This window comes from Phocoena sinus, chromosome 12 (genome assembly GCF_008692025.1).
Source record: "Phocoena sinus isolate mPhoSin1 chromosome 12, mPhoSin1.pri, whole genome shotgun sequence".
NCBI classification, from domain to species: Eukaryota; Metazoa; Chordata; class Mammalia; order Artiodactyla; family Phocoenidae; genus Phocoena; species Phocoena sinus.
In genome coordinates, this window is record NC_045774.1 from 56445492 (window position 1) to 56465814 (window position 20323).

Below are 20323 nucleotides of genomic sequence, written 5' to 3' on the forward strand. Positions count from 1 at the left end.
TGTATAATTGCATTTAAATTATTAAACTCATTATAAAATTCACTATATTTAATGAGGCAACCTGTATTTACACATCTCTAATTGAAACAATGAAGGTCTGGAAATCTTAAAAATATGAATTTGGCTATATATACATTGCCTTTTAAACAAGCTATTTTCTTTTTTAATTTTAAGTATAAGAAAACACATAAATAGTCTGCAGATAAATGTTCTCAAGAATATCATTCTTGGTGTAATAGAATAATTTATTCTTAATAGCTTAACTTTCTAATTTATAGATATGTTTATATGATAACATGATGTGACAGCACTTTGAGAAGTACATAAGTTGTTTTAATATTAGAAATCTAGTTGTAAACATGCTCCACATTGAACACTGTTATATTTAAATTTCATTTTTAGGTTAAAACCTTTATATTTAGCAATGTCTTTTTTTAAAAAACAGCCACTGATGAAAAATAACCAGTTTAATTTTTTTAACTTTGAAGCTCATCACTTTCATGTTGAATATATAGTCATTTATCAACTGAAAGAGAAATAATCATAAATGTTACATGCTACTATCAGGTCTCTATTTAGTATATATTTTTTAAGGAGGAAACTGTTTTATACATCTTGCTGTCCTATTCTTTGATGGTATAAAATTAACTAAATGATATTCCAATATTCATTCAGAATAATTTCCAACCATTTTTGCATACAGTTTCTATTTGAAGCCCTATTAAAACATCTTTAAGCTGCTTCTAACAGATTTTGTGGTGCAATGTCCTAATATGTACTAGCGTATATCAACCAAACTTTCGTTTTGTTTGTCATTTAAATTATTTAACTGATTACGGATACCTCGTTCATTCTCAGACATTTTCTAATTAATTTCTGATGCTGTAGGCCATTTGACCAAGAATTCCAGATCACATGTAGTAGAGACAAGTCCAAACAGTCACTGTAATTAATCCCTGCAGAAAATTATTCCACATTAGATAATAATTAAATTAACTAAATAATAACTAAAAGGAAATAAAAAGTATACTTGATGTAATATGCAATATTTTATATAAATGTTGGTGCATTGAATGAGGAAGATAAATGTCATTTAACATGGCCCATTCCTTTTGATTTGTACTCTTTAATTGGCAGTCTTTTAAAAATATCAAATAGCTAATGCTATACATCAGAAGTATGAATTTACCTAAGGCTATATGAATGTAACAGTGAAGCAATGAGAGATGAAAAATGACTAGTTAAGACACTCATGTCAAAAATATATTTATATAGCAACTTTGATCTTGACATTCAGTTTTAGAGCAGCTCTCTTTTAAAAAAATTATATTATTTAGATAAGCTGTGCAGTCAGACGGGTATGCATATAACTGGTAACCGAGCTAAAAGAGGAACACTATTCTCTTGACTTCCATTCTGTAAGTGTGTTATTATATTAGCCTGCCTCATTAACAGTGATTTGAATTTCAGCTGAGGCTTCTACCTGGACTCTCCTCTTAATAAATGGTAATTTTTTGAACACTAAATCAGACAGAAAAAAAATTATGGGGCTAAATTATTTTTTCTCAATAGATAAAATGACAAAGCATCCTACTCTTTAGCCTGGATTATTTTACAATGATAAACATAACCAAAGATTAAAGTATTCTCAGAAACCTTAACTCTTACAGAAACAGTTACTGAATATCATTATAGTGCATTTTGCAAATACAATGAGATGGAGAAAAATGGGGCGTCATTACACATTTTCACACTTTCCCTACTTGAGCCAGAAATATCAATATATAAGGTCTGACAAGCTTCAATACCACTTTAGTTGATACAGCTGTGAAATCAATTTGAAGAAAAAGAAGTGTTAATCATCATATTCTTGCTAGCAGTCATAATAATAACAATTTTTCAACCAAGTATATAACATCCAAATAACTAATGCTTAATTCCAGGAGAGCTCTCTTTCCTTTAAGGTACAGCAGTTAAAATATCACAGCTTTAGAAATAAAAATGATAATTATATTATAACAACAGCTGCTTATTATATGCCAGACACATGCAAAAAACTATGTATATAAACTAGATTAATTTCAAAAACATTTTCATTTGTGGTGTATTTGTAACCCATTCATTTATTTATTTTAAAAGATTTATAGAAAAAGTTAAGTAATTTTATCCAAGGCTGAACATACTTGAAGAATGATCCCAAGTCTTTTTTATTTCAAAACTCATGCTTAATGTCCAGGAAAATGAAATGACTATACAGGGCTCATGATCAAAGCCCATAATCTGTCTATCTAATTCAAACTCCTGCTGCACACATTTTGTCAACACAACATCAGAGAGAAAAACTGTCAAGAAAAATAGTTAAATATTCTACCTCCGCTTTGTGTAGTGTGATATAGTGTAAATAGTTAGTCTAGGCATCTTTGACCTTGGGAAACACACCTGACACTTGAGATACTTATCCTCATCGGCGCAATATGGATAATAATCTTTGCATAGTTCTCAGAGTAACTTCGCACTCAAATGAGATATTACACTTCAGAAATTCTAAAGCCAGTTATGAAAATCAGCTAAAATCTTATTTTAAAACATTATTTATGGGCATAAGAAGAGGATGAGTTATAAATGAATGACTTAAAAATCCTTTTGCTGATTTGCAACTGCTTGCAACTATTTAGTGAGTAAAATGAAGATTAGCATCTCATTTTGAAGTATGATTTTATATTTATACGTAAAATCATTTTTAAGACCCATCCAGTTAGTCCATATGTAGGTTATTAGTGGAAATTGAGAGATACTCTGCTCTCAGAGAAAGGCAGTAACATAAAAACAATACAAAATGCCCTATGTGTCCGAAGTTTATTTGCAACTTTTAACTTCTAAATATCAGAATGCTTCATAGCTAAATTTTATTATATTAAAAATGTACTCGGGGCTTCCCTGGTGGCACAGTGGTTGAGAGTCCGCCTGCCGATGCAGGGGACACGGGTTCGTGCCCTGGTCTGGGAAGATCCCACATGCCGCGGAGCGACTGGGCCCGTGAGCCATGGCCACTGAGCCTGCGCATCCGGAGCCTGTGCTCCTCAACGAGAGAGGCCACGACAGTGAGAGGCCCGTGTACAGCAAAAAAAAAAAAAAATGTACTCAGCATGAACCAAAATGTTCATTGCAGCTCTATTTACAATAGCCAGGACATGGAAGCAACCTAAGTGTCCATCAACAGATGAATGGATAAAGAAGATGTGGCACATATATACAATGGAATATTACTCAGCCATAAAAAGAAATGAAATTGAGTTATTTGTAGTGAGGTGGTTGGACCTAGAGTCTGTCATACAGAGTGAAGTAAGTCAGAAAGAGAAAAACAAATAGCGTATGCTAACACATATATATGGAATCTAAGAAAAAAAGAAAAGGTCATGAAGAACCTAGGGGCAAGACGGGAATAAAGACACAGACCTACTAGAGAATGGACTAGGGGATATGGGGAGGGGGAGGGGTGGGCTGTGACGGAGTGAGAGAGTGGCATGGACATATATGCACTACCAAGCGTAGAGTGGATGGCTGGTGGGAGGCAGCCGCGTGGCACAGGGAGATCAGCTCGGTGCTTTGTGACCACCTGGAGGGGTGGGATGGGGAGGGGGGAGGGGGGCAGACGCGGGAGGGAGGAGATGTGGGAGCATATGTGTATGTATGGCTGATTCACTTTGCTGTAGAGCAGAGGCTAGCACACCATTGTAAGGCAATTATACTCCAATAAAGATGTTTAAAAAAAAGTACTCATAACTTTAACTTCTGAACAGCTAAATGCAGTTAAAATTCTATACATTAAATTAAAATTTCATATATTAAATAAAAATCCCATATATGAAAAGCACAAATATACTGTGGTTTGTAAATAGGCATTATTTGGAAAATGTAAATATTGGAATAAAATCTTTACTGATGATTTATGACAATGTTTGCATTCCTATATCTTATCCAATAAATGATTTCTTTTACAAAGCATTACTCCTGTTAGAACTAATTCTGGAAGCAATTTCTGCATAAGGATCTGTGAACAACTTCTTTTCATTCTTCTGGTTCCATGAAATACAGATTCAGCCAGCTTTGAAAAGTGTTTTCCTTGAGAATAATCTTTCACCCAGAATCTCTAGTCTTGCAGGTTTTTTTTTTTTTTTAACATCTTTATTGGAGTATAGTTGCTTTCCAATGGTGTGTTAGTTTCTGCTTTATAACAAAGTGAATCAGCTATACATATACATATATCCCCATATCTCTTCCCTCTTGCATTTCCCTCCCTCCCACCCTCCCTGTCCTACCCCTCTAGGTGGTCACAAGGCACCGAGCTTATCTCCCTGTGCTATGCGGCTGCTTCCCACTAGCTATCTGTTTTACATTTGGTAGTGTATATAAGTCCATGCAACTCTCTCACTTCATCCCAGCTTACCTTTCCCCCTCCCCGTGTCCTCAAGTCCATTTTCTATGTCTGGTTCTTTATTTCTGTCCTTCCCCTAGGTTCTTCATAACCTTTTTTTTTTTTTAGATTCCATATATAAGTGTCCACTGACAGATGAATGGATAAAGAAGATGTGGCATATATATACAGTGGAATACTACTCAGCTATAAAAAGAAACGAAATTGAGTTATTTGTAGTGAGGTGGATGGACCTAGAGTCTGTCATACAGAGGGAAGTAAGTCTTGCAGGTTTAAACTAAGCCACTCTGATTTTCTTCTTATTCCTCAGATTGCATTGTTTCATTTATTTGTTCTTCTACTGTGAGTTACAACTGCCTTTTACATTTGTTATTCAACTATACACTGAAGAATATTCCATGTGTCCTCAAATTTTTTTTTAGTTTTCAGTGATGGGAAATTATTGTATTATTTAGAGATTATCTTTGATAAGATTTACCAGTGTTCTATAATGCAAACAACTATGTAGACTACAATGGACTATATCCTGAAAAACAACCATACTAAGTAGTTCTTAAAATGTACTTCAATCATCTTAGAGGGACGTTAGAACAAAAAATATGTATCCAAGACAGGACATATAGCTTAGAAATTCAATATCTGAGCAATAATTTTTATATTTTTATTTCTCAGACATATTTACTACATTTTGTTTATACTTAAGTAATAAGAAAGGGATATTTTGTCATTAAGTTTTTCATATCAAGAAACTCAAAGATTCATGTTCAACCTGATGTTCAAGAAGAAATAATTTGTACAGGCAAATCCATTTTCAATTACATGGAAAAGAAAATATTTCTATATACATATCAGATAAAAACAAAAGATCCAACTATGTAAATTATATTGCTACTTTTGTTGGAAATCAAGAGGGCAGAATTATTTATACCTTTTAAAACAAGACATATTCAAATATGTAAGAAATGATGAATAATTCCAAAAAATTAATAAACCATAATTATGTCATAAAATATTTTTATAAAAATTAAAATTATTACAATCATTTATAACTCATGCTTACAAAACCAATGTATAATCATAAAGATGATATATTACCAGAGAAAATAAAATTCTGTATATTAAGCAGCTTTTTTTCAGTTATAAGTAAGAAAACAAGGTGAACACAGGACTTTTCAAACAAATCCATGTAACCTCAAATGCTCTAATTGCCTAAGATGTGCAGAAGTTTCTTGGATTGCTTACTGAATAAACCTTAAGTAGTAATATTTTTAAAATCAGGGAAAAGTTAAGGCACAAAGAAAATCAATTAGAAAATCCACATGTTGGTTAGATACTTTTTCAGATACATTCAGAAAAGAAAAACATTTTGAGTATCTTTCCAAATGGTCAGGTTATACTGTGAAAACCATCAAAAAATAACTACCTATTTAGTTTACAAGTCTGAATAAATGAAAAGCAATATATCCTTGATGCATTAATATTTGCATCAAAATTAAAACCATTAAGTATTTTAAAAATTGTAATACACCATCTTGTGGTTATTGGAAAGGAATGCAATTTACAATTTTGGGATTTTTATAAGGTCTACATATTTCAGCATTATCTTCTGTTTTCAGTTTTAACCTACCCTCATTTAAAAATATTACATTCTTATGCTACTCTTAGTTATCAAAAAACTTGGAAATATAACAACATTATAGTCATTAAGACCTATTTGTTCCATTAATATCTTACAAAATATGTGCTATAAGAGACATTTTATTTTCATCTTTAAATAATAATAATAATTATCACTAATTTAATCATCCTCATCATCATTAGAGTTAAGACTTGACATGATAATATATTAGTTATTCATAAATTTTAAACAAAAACCTCATTTTCAACTAGACTGTGTGTATATTTTATCTGCCTGCCTATTCAGATAAAAATAGAAAATTTAATTGGCTCTTTTACAAAATACTAGAATATTATAAATTAAAGAAAGAAAAAAGAAATGGAGAAAGAGAAGGGAAAAGAGATGATAAAGTATTTTGGGGCTGGAGTCGTGAATAATATATCCTGCTTTCCTCCAACACGTAAATACAATTCATTTCATGTTTGGTTCTCAATAAATAATCGTTGAGTAAATGAATAATTTTTGAAATGTTTACTTTGTTTTTAAAATTTTAAAAATTTCAGTTAAAGACACAATTATAAGTATAAACTGTGAATTTCTGTATGTTTTCATGCAGATCTTATAAGAAAATCTAGGACTATTTCACAGCTAATTTTAATAAATTAAGTAAGGTATTAAACAAACCATATAGCCCAACAAAATAAAATATTTTTCTCAGGAAAAATGAAAGAGAATTGAGCCCAAGAACCTAATTTATCACAGTAAATAAAATGGATCACTTCTAATAAACCCATTATTATTTACTTTATAAACATAGTTCTTTTGAATTGTATGGAAAAATAGTTCTTTTTTATTCTTTATGATAGACTTTTCTAGATAAGATACTGGAATCAACTTCATTATTTAATAGAAAGAGAGAGAGAGAAAGAGAGAAAAGGAAGGAAGGAAGGGAGGAAGGGAAAGAAGGAAGAAAGAAAGAAAGAAAAAAAAGAAAAAAGAAAGAAAGAAAAAGAAAAGAAAGGAAGGAAGGAAGAAAGAAAGAAGAGAAGAAGGAAGGAAAGAAAGAAAGAGAGGGAAAAAAGGAGGGAGGGGACAAGGGTGAAAGGAAGAAAGAAGGAAAGAAAGATCTTATGCCATAAGAAAGATCTTATGACACTGTCTGAGACCTTGGCAATACAAATCAAAATTACTTTCTTAAAAGGAAGTAAGAGTCTAATAGGGAGAGAGGCACCCACACACAAATGAACTTATCTACAAAACAGAAATAGAGTTACTGATGTAGAAAACAAACTTATGGTTACCAGAGGTAAGGGAAGGGAGGGATAAATTGGGAGACTGGGATTGACATATACACACTACTATATATAAAATGGATAACTAATAAGGACCTACTGTATAACACAGGGAACTCTACTCAATACTCTGTGATGGCCTATATGGGAAAAGATCTAACAAAGAGTGGACATATGTACATGTATAACTGATTCACTTTGCTGTACACTTGAAACTAATACAACATTGCAAATCAACTATACTCCAATAAAATTTTTTTAAAATAAAAATAATTAAAAAGAAATTAAATTAAAAAAAGAAATCAACAAATATGAATAAAATAGTGTGCTAAGGGAGAATGGAGATGTGCAAATGCTTCCAGAGAAAAGGATGGATGTTGTTTGAAATGGACAAGACACATTCCCAACTTTCTCAAAGGGGGAGCAAATGTTTTTGGAATGATGATAGTTTCTGAAATCAGCTAAGTCTAACAAAAATGAGATATACAGGTCAGGTCATATTTTTTTCATTGGAATAGAAAATAAAAACCTAACACCACCTTGTGGAAATAGAGTGCCCTGTACCCAGATTCGTCATACCTATTGATTAGGTAAAGCTTTCTTGGCAAGTTGATGCCTAGTCTTGAATGCCTAATCTAAAATGACTAGTGGGAGTTTGCCAGGTAGAAAAATAGACAAAGTTTGCTCAGGTCAAATGGGAGGAGGATTTTAAAAAGCTGGTTGACCTTGGAAAATTGAAAGTAATTTAGTGTGGTTAGAGTACAGGTGCAAACTGGGGAGAAGCAGAAGATAAAACTACAGTGGTGGACAGAGACAGATCCTGAAGTGCCTCCTCTGCTTAGCTAGAGAATCTGAATTTCATTATGGAAGATTTGTGGAGACAGTGTGACAACATCGGCGAATGTGACTAAGAACGCTCATGTCATATCAACACAGTTGTTTCTTTCCAATATAATAGTTTATCTGTTTCAGCACCAAAAGGTACATTGACTCCCTTTTTCTAATGTTTTAGAAGGTCATAGAAGTCCATAGAAATTGAGAGCTGGTCGATATGTGGAAAATTCAGCTAAACTAGTTATTTATAATAAAAGTAAAGGTGATTTTACAAAAGTAAATTCCCATGTCCTTTAAAAAAAAACAGAATGCTTATAAAATAATTGTACATAGAGACATGGCCCAGTTAAATCATATGAACAGGATACAGAGAGAAAAGGGCGACAGACTACCGCATGCTGTCAAGAGATTAATGTATGTGCTTTATTTTAATACTGAGCTATAAGTGAAAGAAAACCACTACATATGGATGATTTGAGGTTCTAACTAGACAATCTAACTTTCTTCTATTATTTTTGGACTCATTTAAAGCATTAACTAACCAAACATCACACTTATTGATAAATTATAGTAAAAATAAAAATTGAAGAGTTAATTTTCATCTCTGATTAGTTCTTTGGATTTGATTCCAAAACTCATTTTGACATTGTAATAAGGGTCATAACATAAAAAGTGTACTTAGACTTAATTTTCAGTCACACCAGTGCAAAAGATATTTGATTTAGCAAGTCAGTAGATATAGTTATCCTGAATACTGTGGGAAAATAAATCATACAACTGTCCAAATTTTTCAAACCTTTGAATTGGTTATTTTACTTATAGACAGAACGGGGCTATCAAAATAGTCATTTATAAAAACATTATTTCTAGGAATTAAGTCCTGTAGTCACATAAAATGTAGGAATGGTGTATCCTTGATTTCAGAAAGGATAATTAATTATATCATAAATTATTAAAGATGAAGGAATATATCATATTTCTACTCTTTATATTTACCAATAAAAGTTCATAAACCTTTCAATTATTTAACAGAATATAATCTCACTCTGATGCAGGGTCTAAAATTTAAGATCTAAAAAAGTTTTTTAATTAAAAACAAAAGAGATGTTTAAATACTAAAAGACTAAGTAAAGTTCCAGAAGGCTTAAAAATGCTAAAGCAGCATTTTACGTCCAGAGTCATAAAGTTATATTAAAAAGTAGCATGTATCATCTGAAAGATTTATCTATAAATATTCATCTTTATATTTATAGAACTAAGGGAATTATAGCACTAGAAATATATAATCTGAACCAGGTTCACAGCCTTTTTTAAGAACAGAATATAAAGACATTTATACAAAAGACTAAATATAATAAAATACTAAAAAATTGCAATAGTCTCAGTATTTTTGAGATTTATATGTATTCTTCTAAAGACTCAGGTGCAAGGCAGTAAAGGATGCATTAAGAATAACATTAAGTGGCAAAGAAGAAACCACAATATTCTCACATATTCATTAATGTAGAAAATTAATTAAAATTTCCACAATGCACATTATGATTTTTCCAAATTAGAAATTATTGGACCAAAAATCTTCAAATAAATATTTCATTTACTCCCTAACTTGAAACTGTTAATGAGTATCGTATCTTAAAGCACTTTTTATCTGCAGAGAAATTTTTTCTTCATATTACAGTTTCTGAGTTTTGCTTCCTTCATTAATTATATTCCCCTAATAAACTAACCACAGTGAACTTCGAGCAGCAAAAGTTTCTCCATTTTCAGACTTCAGTAAGACGAAAAATAGTTACTGGTCCTGAAGTTGGCTTCAATTTAAAATATTACATTTAAATTAAAAATTACAAAGGTAATCCTGAGTTCTATGAACCTTTGTTATACAATGAGTGGCAGAACACCATTAACACAGGTCTAAGTATTTCCCTTGGTTGGAAAGATAAAGAAGTTCGTTTTATTATAACAAAGATTGTTTTAAGTTGTAAAAAAGTGACATTTACCTTTTCCAATTGAGCGTTTTTTTTGGATTTGTACAAAAACTCTCCCACTGCCACAAAAACAGAGAGCACCAAGCCGGCTGCAAGAACAATGAAGATGCCACCAATATTTTGAACCCCCAGGGCACTGGCCTCTTTGCTCTCCTCCTCTGGACACCCATTGCCCCTCCACCACTTCTCCTTCATCATGTGCAGCTTGCCTTCCTCTTGCAGCTGAAGAATTGCTATGGTGATTTTGTCTCTATATGGAGAACCTAAGAAAAGAGAGGGTTCGTTAATGCTTTCCAGGAACCCAAAATTTCATAATTAAAGGTTACATGATGAGACAACAGAGCTCTTTCCAAATGCTCCATAGTATGCCAGTATTTATTTTCAGAAGCAAAAGACAACTGGAAAATGGCAGAAAACAGAAGTATAACAAAATAAATAGGGCAGGTGGCCTTTCTGATTTTGAAGGGTAAGATAACATTTTGTTTTGAAAGAGGAAAATACCTCTCTCTTAAAGGCAGGCTCAACTCAGACCATTGGGAAAATAATAAAACGGTAAGCAAAAATCTACAATAGAGGGCAAGGATATTTAGTTAATGTCTAGGAATCATTCAACACTGAAAACCGAGCATTGATAAAACAGTAAGCTCGATTTTTAGGAAAGTTGTGGCAAAAAATGGTGTTTCCCATGAATAAGTGCAATAATTTAAAGTGATCATGATTAACAAGCTCTATTCAGGGGTGGCTAATACTTGCAGATAAATAATCACTCATATTTGATACAAATAACAGAAGTAACAGGTTTGTACAAACTTGGTCATTCAAAAATCGTCATGGCAACGCATTGTAAGATTTTTTTTGGTTGTTTATTTAACGTTTTACACTTTGGAAAGAAATATTCTTTTCAGTGGAGGCAACAATATAAGTGAAATTTATAGTATTTATGCTGATGGGGGTAGATATTCATCTGTATTAGCTATTACATGATAAGTAATAACTTTTCTAATTGGTTGCCCAGAAACATGGAATAATACTGAACTATATACATCTTTCAACATCTGTCCCAAGGGATTGGTCTTATTGCTTTTTCCCACCCAGAAAGTAGCCTGTTCCTAAAGTTTAATCTTCCTTCCTAAAACACTATACTGCACATTCCATTTTTCTGCACAGATTCATCCATAAGTGTTTTTCCGCTTGTAGAAAAACACTAATTTCAGCTCATACTCTATGTTGTCTGTGATTTTGTTTTGATTTAAATAGACCTACATTTGCACCTAAAGATATATTTTTGCTAAGCGTAATTAAAAACCTTATGAGGAAACTATTCTGCCTCATAAGGGACAGCACTATATGTCTTCTTTTTACTTGATTAATATAACAGGACTAATTCAGTGTTGCTCTTTTAGCAAGAGTAGGCAAACTAAAAAGCAGAAATACAAAAAAAAAATCAAAAAAAGTTAGTAGCTTATGGTAAAAGTTGAGGACTGAGATCTACCAAATCCAGGTGGAGAGCTGTTTCTTTAACATAATCTTCAATCTATGCAGAAGAAATGTTTATATGGCTTCTATACATTTTTTCACAGCTTTCCTAAAAGGGGCATTATCCATTCCTATAATTAGAATTCACATATTTTATTTTTATTGTGCAACAACTCCTAATTATAGCAGGGGAATTTCTGCTTCTAAGTTTCCTTCCTATATTCTCTTCCAAATACTACTCTGATGAAAATGTTCAGTTTAAATTCCGCCCCTTAGCCACTTTGGATTTCAATGGATTAGCCTAGCCCATATTATTTTCTACCTTGGTCACTCACTGGACACTCAGGCTAGGTCATCTAGTATTACTATTATTTACCTTTCAAGATGTGATCTACTTTCCTAAGTAGATTGTAAACCCTTTGGAACAGAGGATATCTATCTATTCCTCTTTCTTTCTTTCTTTTTCTTTCTTTCTCTTTCTTCTTTCTTTCTTCTTTCTTCCTTCCTTTCTTTCTTTTTCTTTCTTTCTTTCTTTCCTTCCTTCCTTCCTTTCTTCCTTTCTTTCTTTCATTCTTTCTTCCTTTCTATCATCTCTCTATATCTATCACCTATCTTAATTTTCAAACTACTCTCAATCAATGTTTCATATTATGAGGAGCATTATATCAGATTGAGGCAGTCTTGACAAAATATAAGAGTGACAGTGGGGTGTTTTTGATCTCCTCTGATATGTATTTAAAAACCATAAATAAAGGTCATCTTGTTTGACTATCCAGCTTTCATTAATTCACTACAACTAGCCTAGCAGCAGCTTCAAAGTCACATTTACTCTGAATTACCGTTCTGATTAACCATGTGTATTCCCTGCAAAATAAACATTTGATTGAGGGAAAAAAATCATTTTAAGAAGATCTGTAGTTTATCAAATATAACCTTCAATTGGAAACATAGTATCTGAAACAAATTTCATACTGATAGTACTTATGAAAATGACCACAGGTGACTAATATAAAAATGTGGCCTGGAAGTATAATTATAAGCAAATGTTGGGGGGGAAAGTGACATGAAAAGTAGACTTTGAAATATGAAAAAATCTTGATCTACCTAAGTAATATTTTGAACCAGGTCATTTCTCATCCTGAGAAAAATTGAAAGAATATTACTTATTGTCAACTCACCAAACCCACTGAATTGCTTTAGGATGTTTATTCAGTATCTTCAGACACCATATTCCCTACTTCATTCTCAAAATAAGGCACAGACAAAAGCAACCCACTTTTCAACAAATGATGGAAACATCTTGATTTCTTGCTGGTTGAGTTTCCTATTTCCAGCACTTACTGTAAATATGAAAATGTCCTATTGCTAGCAAACCTCCTCACACTTACTTTCCAGTGTAAACATAATAATACGTAAGTAGAATTTGGATTGAATCAAAGCTACAAAATTAATACACCTCATTTTGAGGTTTTTAACAGGGTGAAATAATATAGATAATATAATCAATGACACTAAATCACTGCCATGCTTTATTTGTCATTCTGTCATTGATTCATTTTAAGAAACAATAATTAAATAATGAATGATTACTTCTTTGGTACATCATTTGCTGCTCCTTGGGACACATTTCTAGCAGGTACTAAAGTCAAAAGTGGTTTGAAACTTTATCTATTTGAAAAATCTCAAGGACATATTGAGATCAAAGAATAAAAGTATCTTTAATCTTCTCTGTGACATGAATAGCCATGCGCTTAGCTCTAATGAAGTGAACAGCCTTTAGTTAGATAGATAGAGTCTAACTTTTGCCCGAGTATGAACCCAGCCTCAAACCACATGCTGGCAAGCCAAGAACTATGAGGGCATTGAGTGGCACCTGGGAGAAGCTGGGGTTAACGCACCATAAGGTTGCCTCCAAGGAAGATGAGTATTTTTGCAAGAGAACCCTAACTTTGATTAGAAAACGACTGAGGAAATTGTAAACATGTCTATTATAACATATACTATTGCACCTAAAAGTCAATCCTCAAATGCTTAAGGGGACCAATAGGTAACCATAAATGGGTGAAGAAACAAGCTAGACAAAAGTATCTGAAAAATTGTAACATCCAATGTGAAAAGATAATTTTCAGTTCTAGTTTTATTAAAAAGCTGTGAGAATTTCAACACAGGGTTACCAGACACTTTAACTTTAATTATATCCCAGGAAATATTTTGTCTAAAATTTTCTACATTAAAATTTTCGCAAATAAATTACTTTTATAAAACATCATGCAGGATAAGGCAAACACCTCTTAAAACTGAATTTAGCTCTTTGATTTTCACTATGCAATCTCTGGTTTTTGTTTCATTTGTATTCTTGCTCACAGTGAGACTTTCTTTGGTTGTTAAACACATGCTCCATACTAACAGTAAGGAACGATTATGTTTTAAAAATGGTCTTTTTTTCAAGTTGCAGAAAGATCCCATTTACCAGATAAAAAATGCTTACATGAAAGAGGCAGAGAGAAAGGGAGGGAGGATGGAAGGAAGAAAGAAAGAAAGAAGAAAGAGAGAGAGGGAGGGAGGGAGGGAGAAAACAAGGAAGAAAGAAAAACATATGATTACTACATAGTGAAGTCCCTTGATGTATCAGATGCATAAGACGTGGGGCTCAGAAGAACACTTGAAGGAGGCATAAAGGCAGTTTCGAGTGATATACAGCAGCAGTATATGTGTGGGCATAAATAAAACCTACAAATGCACCTGTTCAGAATTTCCTCGATAAAAAAATTCATCTCCAAATGTCCCTAAATGTTAAATTTTACATAGGTCAAAGAATTTTACATAGATCAAAGAATTTTACATAAAATTATAATTTCATTAACATTCCTCCCAACAAATTGACTAAAAGCTCCTTAGGAAAATAAACTGTGATTTGTTATAAACAATTAATACAAATCTCACCAAGTAGTTCAGAGCCAACTTGCTGGGCTTATTAAATTGAATTGACTCCTCTCTTCCTTACTTTCTGCCCTCCTTCCTCTTCCCTACCTTCCTTGTTACCTTTCCTTCCTTCTTTTTCGTACATTCTTTTTGTTTCCTTTCCTTCCTTTCCTTTCCTTCCCCTCCCCCTCTCTTTTCTTTTCCCTCCCTCCTCTCCCACATCCCCTCCCTCCTCCCCTTCCTTTCTGTCATTTGATGTTTCTTACTTATAGAATGGAATACACACATTGTTATACATACTTGGTTCTAATGTCTAAATCTACTACACATAGTTTATTCATTTGCTCATTTGATTGTCCTTTTCATGCTCTTTACAAACACACCAATTTAAGTATGTACCATTTTCCTTATCCTATTCAGTACATCTAGTTAATACAGAAATGATAAAGGAAATGGAGTTAGCATTACGTTTAGTTCTTGAGGAGGCTTAGTGATTGATAAATAGCTTTTCTTTAAAGGTTGCACAACAAGTCTAATACTTACCATGCTTTAGTGAAATATTCTAAAATCACATTATCCATACACATACTGGAGATATCCCATCCATACTGCCAAAAGTTTCCTTACTTTCAAATCAAGCTTCTGCGTGCTTTAATCAATTACAAAGGTCAGAAAAAAAAATCACTCTTGCTTTCTATAAATATGTCTTCCTAAATCTCATTATACCAATATTTCCTAAACTGGATTTTCCCCACACACTTCTCTTTTTGGGAAATGTACTTCTGTGTTTCACTTTTAAAGAATTCATTGGTCAGATAAGCTTAAAGAATACTCCACAACAAATATATCTTTTGTAAATTCACATTATACGTTAACAAAATAAAAGGTTTCCATCTCTCCATCAAAGGAAAAAGTTAAAAAAAATATTTTAAATGATTAAATTTATTTTTAGTGGAAGAATTTTTTCATTCATATCTATTAATGTCCCTGTCAATTATTTTATTTTAACCTCAATTTGAAAAGCACTGCCTTAGATAACAATAATTACTACTCTTACTACATCAGCTCTCTCTGTCAAAAATAAATTGTTTCTTGTTAGATCTCCTGCTTGTCCCTGCTTAGCTTTGAATTTACACATTATCACAGCACTACTGATCAAGTAGCAGATTTTTTGCATGTCCTTTTTCATCTATTAGCTCCATATGCATCGTGAGCATCAGCTCATAAGAATTCGCATCACAATACTTACTTGAAGACATGTCTTCATGCCCAGCTTTTAAGTCTCTTTACAAAATACTTCTGAGGGACAAAAGTTACAAGAGTTATTATTTAAATATATTTGTATATCAAAACTGATGAAACCAATTTTGGGGAAAAATACACAGCTTTTGTTTTTCCTGATAGCACCCAAATCCTTTAAATATTTTGTTAAAATTCTAAGGGGCTGGCTAAGTATTTCCGTTACTTATAATGACAAATCCCCACTGCCCACTTCCTAAAGAACTTTCATTTCCTTTGTTTTATATTTCATAGTTATTTCAGCTCATCATGACGATATTATGTGCTGTGTATGACAGAGAATTATGTAACATCCTGGTGTTTGTTTTCTTTGGGTCTGGGAAGATATTTTTATGAAGTAGACTACTCATAATTTTAAGTTTCCTCTAGCTTGTCATTTCTCCAAGTATACTTTCTTGCACTTTCTGAAGAATAGTAACTTACACGTCTTGTGGGTATGTGACTATACTATAATCACTAAGTGTACATTATATCAATGATTTGCCTCAAAAAGCTTCAGTAATTCCTTAATTATTCCTCTTCTTTGAAAGCGTTTAATCTGATAAATGTTTCTAAGACACACACCCAAATACTTGAAGCCCTTTAAATAATGACTTAAAAATCAGGCTACCTGTTGGTTATAGGTAATCAACCATCCATTATTCATCTTATTTCATCCAGCATCTAGCACAGTGCCTATCACACAATAAGCATTAAACAAATGCTTTTTGAATGAAACATTGAATCCATTATAATATATCCATTATGATATAGTCAAAATATGTTAAGGCAGAACTTGTGATATTGGACACCTTCTCAGGTTCTTATTACATTCAGTAGAACAAATAGAGTTCATAAACAGACTTGTTTCATACTTTTAGTGTTAACCATCTAGAATAAGTTAGGGTGACAAATAAGTTTATAAATTTTAATGCCGTCATTGCACTTATATCAACTGTCAGTGGCCTTGGCCAGTGCCTTAATAAGTAAAAGACCTGCGAGCACAAGAGATCTAAGGCTATATCTGCTGGAACCATCAACCTTCTTTCTTAAATTACAGTGCTGCTGGCAATGTTATATTTTGTGAAATGGCTCCCTGCTTCCTATGCTGAGATGAGTGCTGGGTGCCGTAAATGCACAACGTATTTTGGGTACTTTTAGAGCTTTATCTCTTTTTACCATTATTTCCATGATAAAATCTTCCAATAAAATTGGAACCAGACCACATTTTCTTAGAGCCTTTTTCTCAGTGAAAGATGGGTTTTATTATCTCTTAGGACACTGTCTCTCCCATATTTGTTTTTAAGAAGTGCTAAGTCAAATTTTATATTTACGTTTCAGATTCCATTTTAAATTGCTATTTTCCAGTTTTATGCCGTATTCAGTCAACAATGCTGTTATACAATACCAAGCATCATTGTTATTTTCCTCTATAGAACTCATCTCAGTTTGTAACTAAAAAATAATTTCCGTGACTATTTGTTTAATGCTCATTTACCCTAACAGGCTGTAAATTTCATAAGGACAGTGTTGTATTTCCTTTCTTAGTATAACACCTGGCACACAGTGAAGACAATATTTCTGGAATGAATACATGCATAAATAAAACATTAATTACTTAACAGTTGGTCATAGATGCCTGCAATTTTACGCTCAGTCATTTCTTATGAACCCAAACTATATATCTTTATCTAATCTATATCTAATAATTATAATACATTTACTTCAAATGAAGCATTTAATATATGTAGCAACTAAACACTTCATGGGGTCCATTTCAGATTTCCTATTAGATAAAAGCTAAACTGGTGTGAAGTTACTGTCATCACTCTTTGTATTTTCTTTTGAAGGTATTCTATCGAAAAATCTCAATATGATAGGAGAATAAGGAATCCATGAGTGATAATCATAAAAATTAAAGGAGATTAATCTCATCCTGAAAACAAGTTATCAACCCATAACACTTAATCACAGAATGGTAAATGAGAGCTGAAAGTGATCAGTCTTCCATGATACCTAGTAATCTTTCCACATTGGAAATTTATGAACATCATTTTCCTGCTTAAATTTTTTTTAATGGTGCTCTAAAGCTATAGAATACAACCTCAGTTCCTAAAGATGTTGTACAATCCCTTTCTCCAACCTATCACAAGCTTCTCGGACTTTATCCTCTTCTCCTCACACCTAACATGCCAGCAATACAAACTACGAAGTTGTATTTCCCATTGCCTGGAGAATCCTGTTTCCATACTTCCTCCAATGATCTTTGCACACTTTTCCTTGGCTGCCACAGAGATACACAGGATCCCTCTTCTTTGGTGCCATAGCACATTGCAGATAGTCTAGTACAACATTTGGTGCATCATATTCCAATGTTTTGCTATGTATCTTTTCCTACTAGATTGATATGAGTGTCCCAAGGGCAAGGACCATGTATGTATCTTTTTTTTTACTATTAATTATTAGATATACATACACAGGTGCTAGATCCTAGGCATATAGTGATGAACAATGTAGTAGGAGCCCTGCCCTCCTAGAGTTTTCACTGCAACACAAAACACATACGTTGAATAACCTTTACAACCTTGAGGATCACTATAATAAAGAACACCATATTGTAGAACCACGTGACAGATGGAACTATCTTAGTCTGCTGATCAGGTACACAAAAAAGGCTTCATTACTTTGAAAAGAAGAGTAGGGAAAATAACTCTTCTTTCTCTTTGGCTGCCTTTCACCTGCTTTTCCTCTATTTTTCTTTCTATTTGCATTATTGGTTTAGAAAAGTATATATGAGAAAGGAAAATGATAGTAAGAGCATCCCACCCACTTTGTTCATTTCTTCTAGATATAGAGGATAGAACTAAGTTCAAGATGTCAGGGTCATGGTGGAATGGAACCAAATATAAATGACACTGTTAATGTAGAAATAAGAGAAGAGAGATAAAAAGCTATGAGGTAGAGACTACATGGATTTAGGGAGCAAATGTATATAGATATCAAGTGTATGTACCACCCAGGACATTTAATATACAGTAATTTTTAAAGAAATTTTAAATACTTATATTCAAAATCTATAACTGGCTTAAATTGGATAGAGGTTGCCGTTTTTTTCTTTGTTGTAGACGTTAAAATTCGAAGTGTTATGACCTCTATAGAAAAGTAACTTGAATGCATTCTACTTAAAGGAATAGTTGTAGAATCCTCAGGAGGAAATTTAAGTATCTAAGATCACAAAAGGAGATGGTTATATGAGGTACACAAAATGTGTCAATAAAAAATTCATATTATAGATTATGTATTTTAGCCATTTGCCTTTTATTCATATTCTGAATATTCTTTGACTTATGTGAAAAAGGATAAGAAGGGCAAATGTTATCAGCACATAATGAAACAGTAAACTATTTTCACTGGTTCTGACATTTTTCATACATATTAGTTAAAAGCGGCTGGTGAAGTAGATTTGTAGTCACATTTCTTCTCTGGGTATTAAATCATGTAACGCTGACACAAAATATGAAAATAGAAATAGTTTCATTCTAGAAACGCTGCTTTTGTTACAATTTTTCATCCGCATAATAACCATCTGAAGAGCAGTAAGAGTGGAAATGTCAGGAATACTTTCTTTACTATCGTGTTTTTTCCCAAGTCCAATATTAAACTTTAATGAATGAATTATAAAAGTTGGACCATTTTAAATAAAATCCTCAACCTACTTAATCTTTAAGAATCCCAAAATTGGGAGAGAGAATAACTTTTTCAGGAGAGTAAAGTACCCATCCTTTAAGGTAGAGCTCAAGTCCCTTTTTCAATTTGGCCTAACTGAACTTTGGTCCTCAGTGAATTCTACCACTCTGAGTCCCTACATTAAATAACAGACTACTTGTTTGTGTTCAATATTCTATTTTCTCTATTTGATGTTAAAGTTGTTTTTCTTTAAGTCTATCTCCTTAAGAAAGGGGATGATGTATATTTAATGATCATTATTTTACAGATCCAAGCAGGTTGAAGAGTGATAAAATTTCTTATAGATTGACAAAATTAAAAGGAAACATACATGTCTTCAGAGATAATCTCTGAATATGTCTTGGACTCTGTTTACTAAACATTCGGGAAATGTTCAGAGAAGGAAAAACTTTATTTATATAATGCCCAACAATAGAAACTGTCTCATCTTTATAAAATAGATGTCAATAACTTTCTAAGTAACCAAATCATGGTTATTTAAATACAATATACTGATTGACTGATGATAAAATCCTAGTTGGGTTCCATAGGAAATGATTTCTAATTAGTTAGGAATGGATCATATTAACAATACGTCTAACCTACAATACATTCAATATTACTAAAAATGTAAAGAATAGAGAGAAAAAGGGTAAGATGCAAAGGACTTAAAAACCACAAATACATCATTTTACTTATTATAAAATATTTCTTCAGAACAGTCCTTCAGAATTATTTGTGGTGCATATGTTCTGAT

The 20323-nt window shown here is 32.5% G+C and overlaps 1 protein-coding gene across 3 annotated transcripts in view; it reads right to left on the reverse strand.

Moving 5' to 3' along the window:
* Positions 1–20323, reverse strand: part of GRIK2 (glutamate ionotropic receptor kainate type subunit 2) — a 631568-nt gene that overhangs the window by 5828 nt on the left and 605417 nt on the right. For all 3 annotated transcript variants that reach the window (XM_032651171.1, XM_032651172.1, XM_032651173.1), the window contains one exon: positions 10177–10427. In XM_032651171.1, the coding sequence (XP_032507062.1) occupies positions 10177–10427 (251 nt within the window). The remainder of the gene's footprint in view (positions 1–10176; positions 10428–20323) is intronic.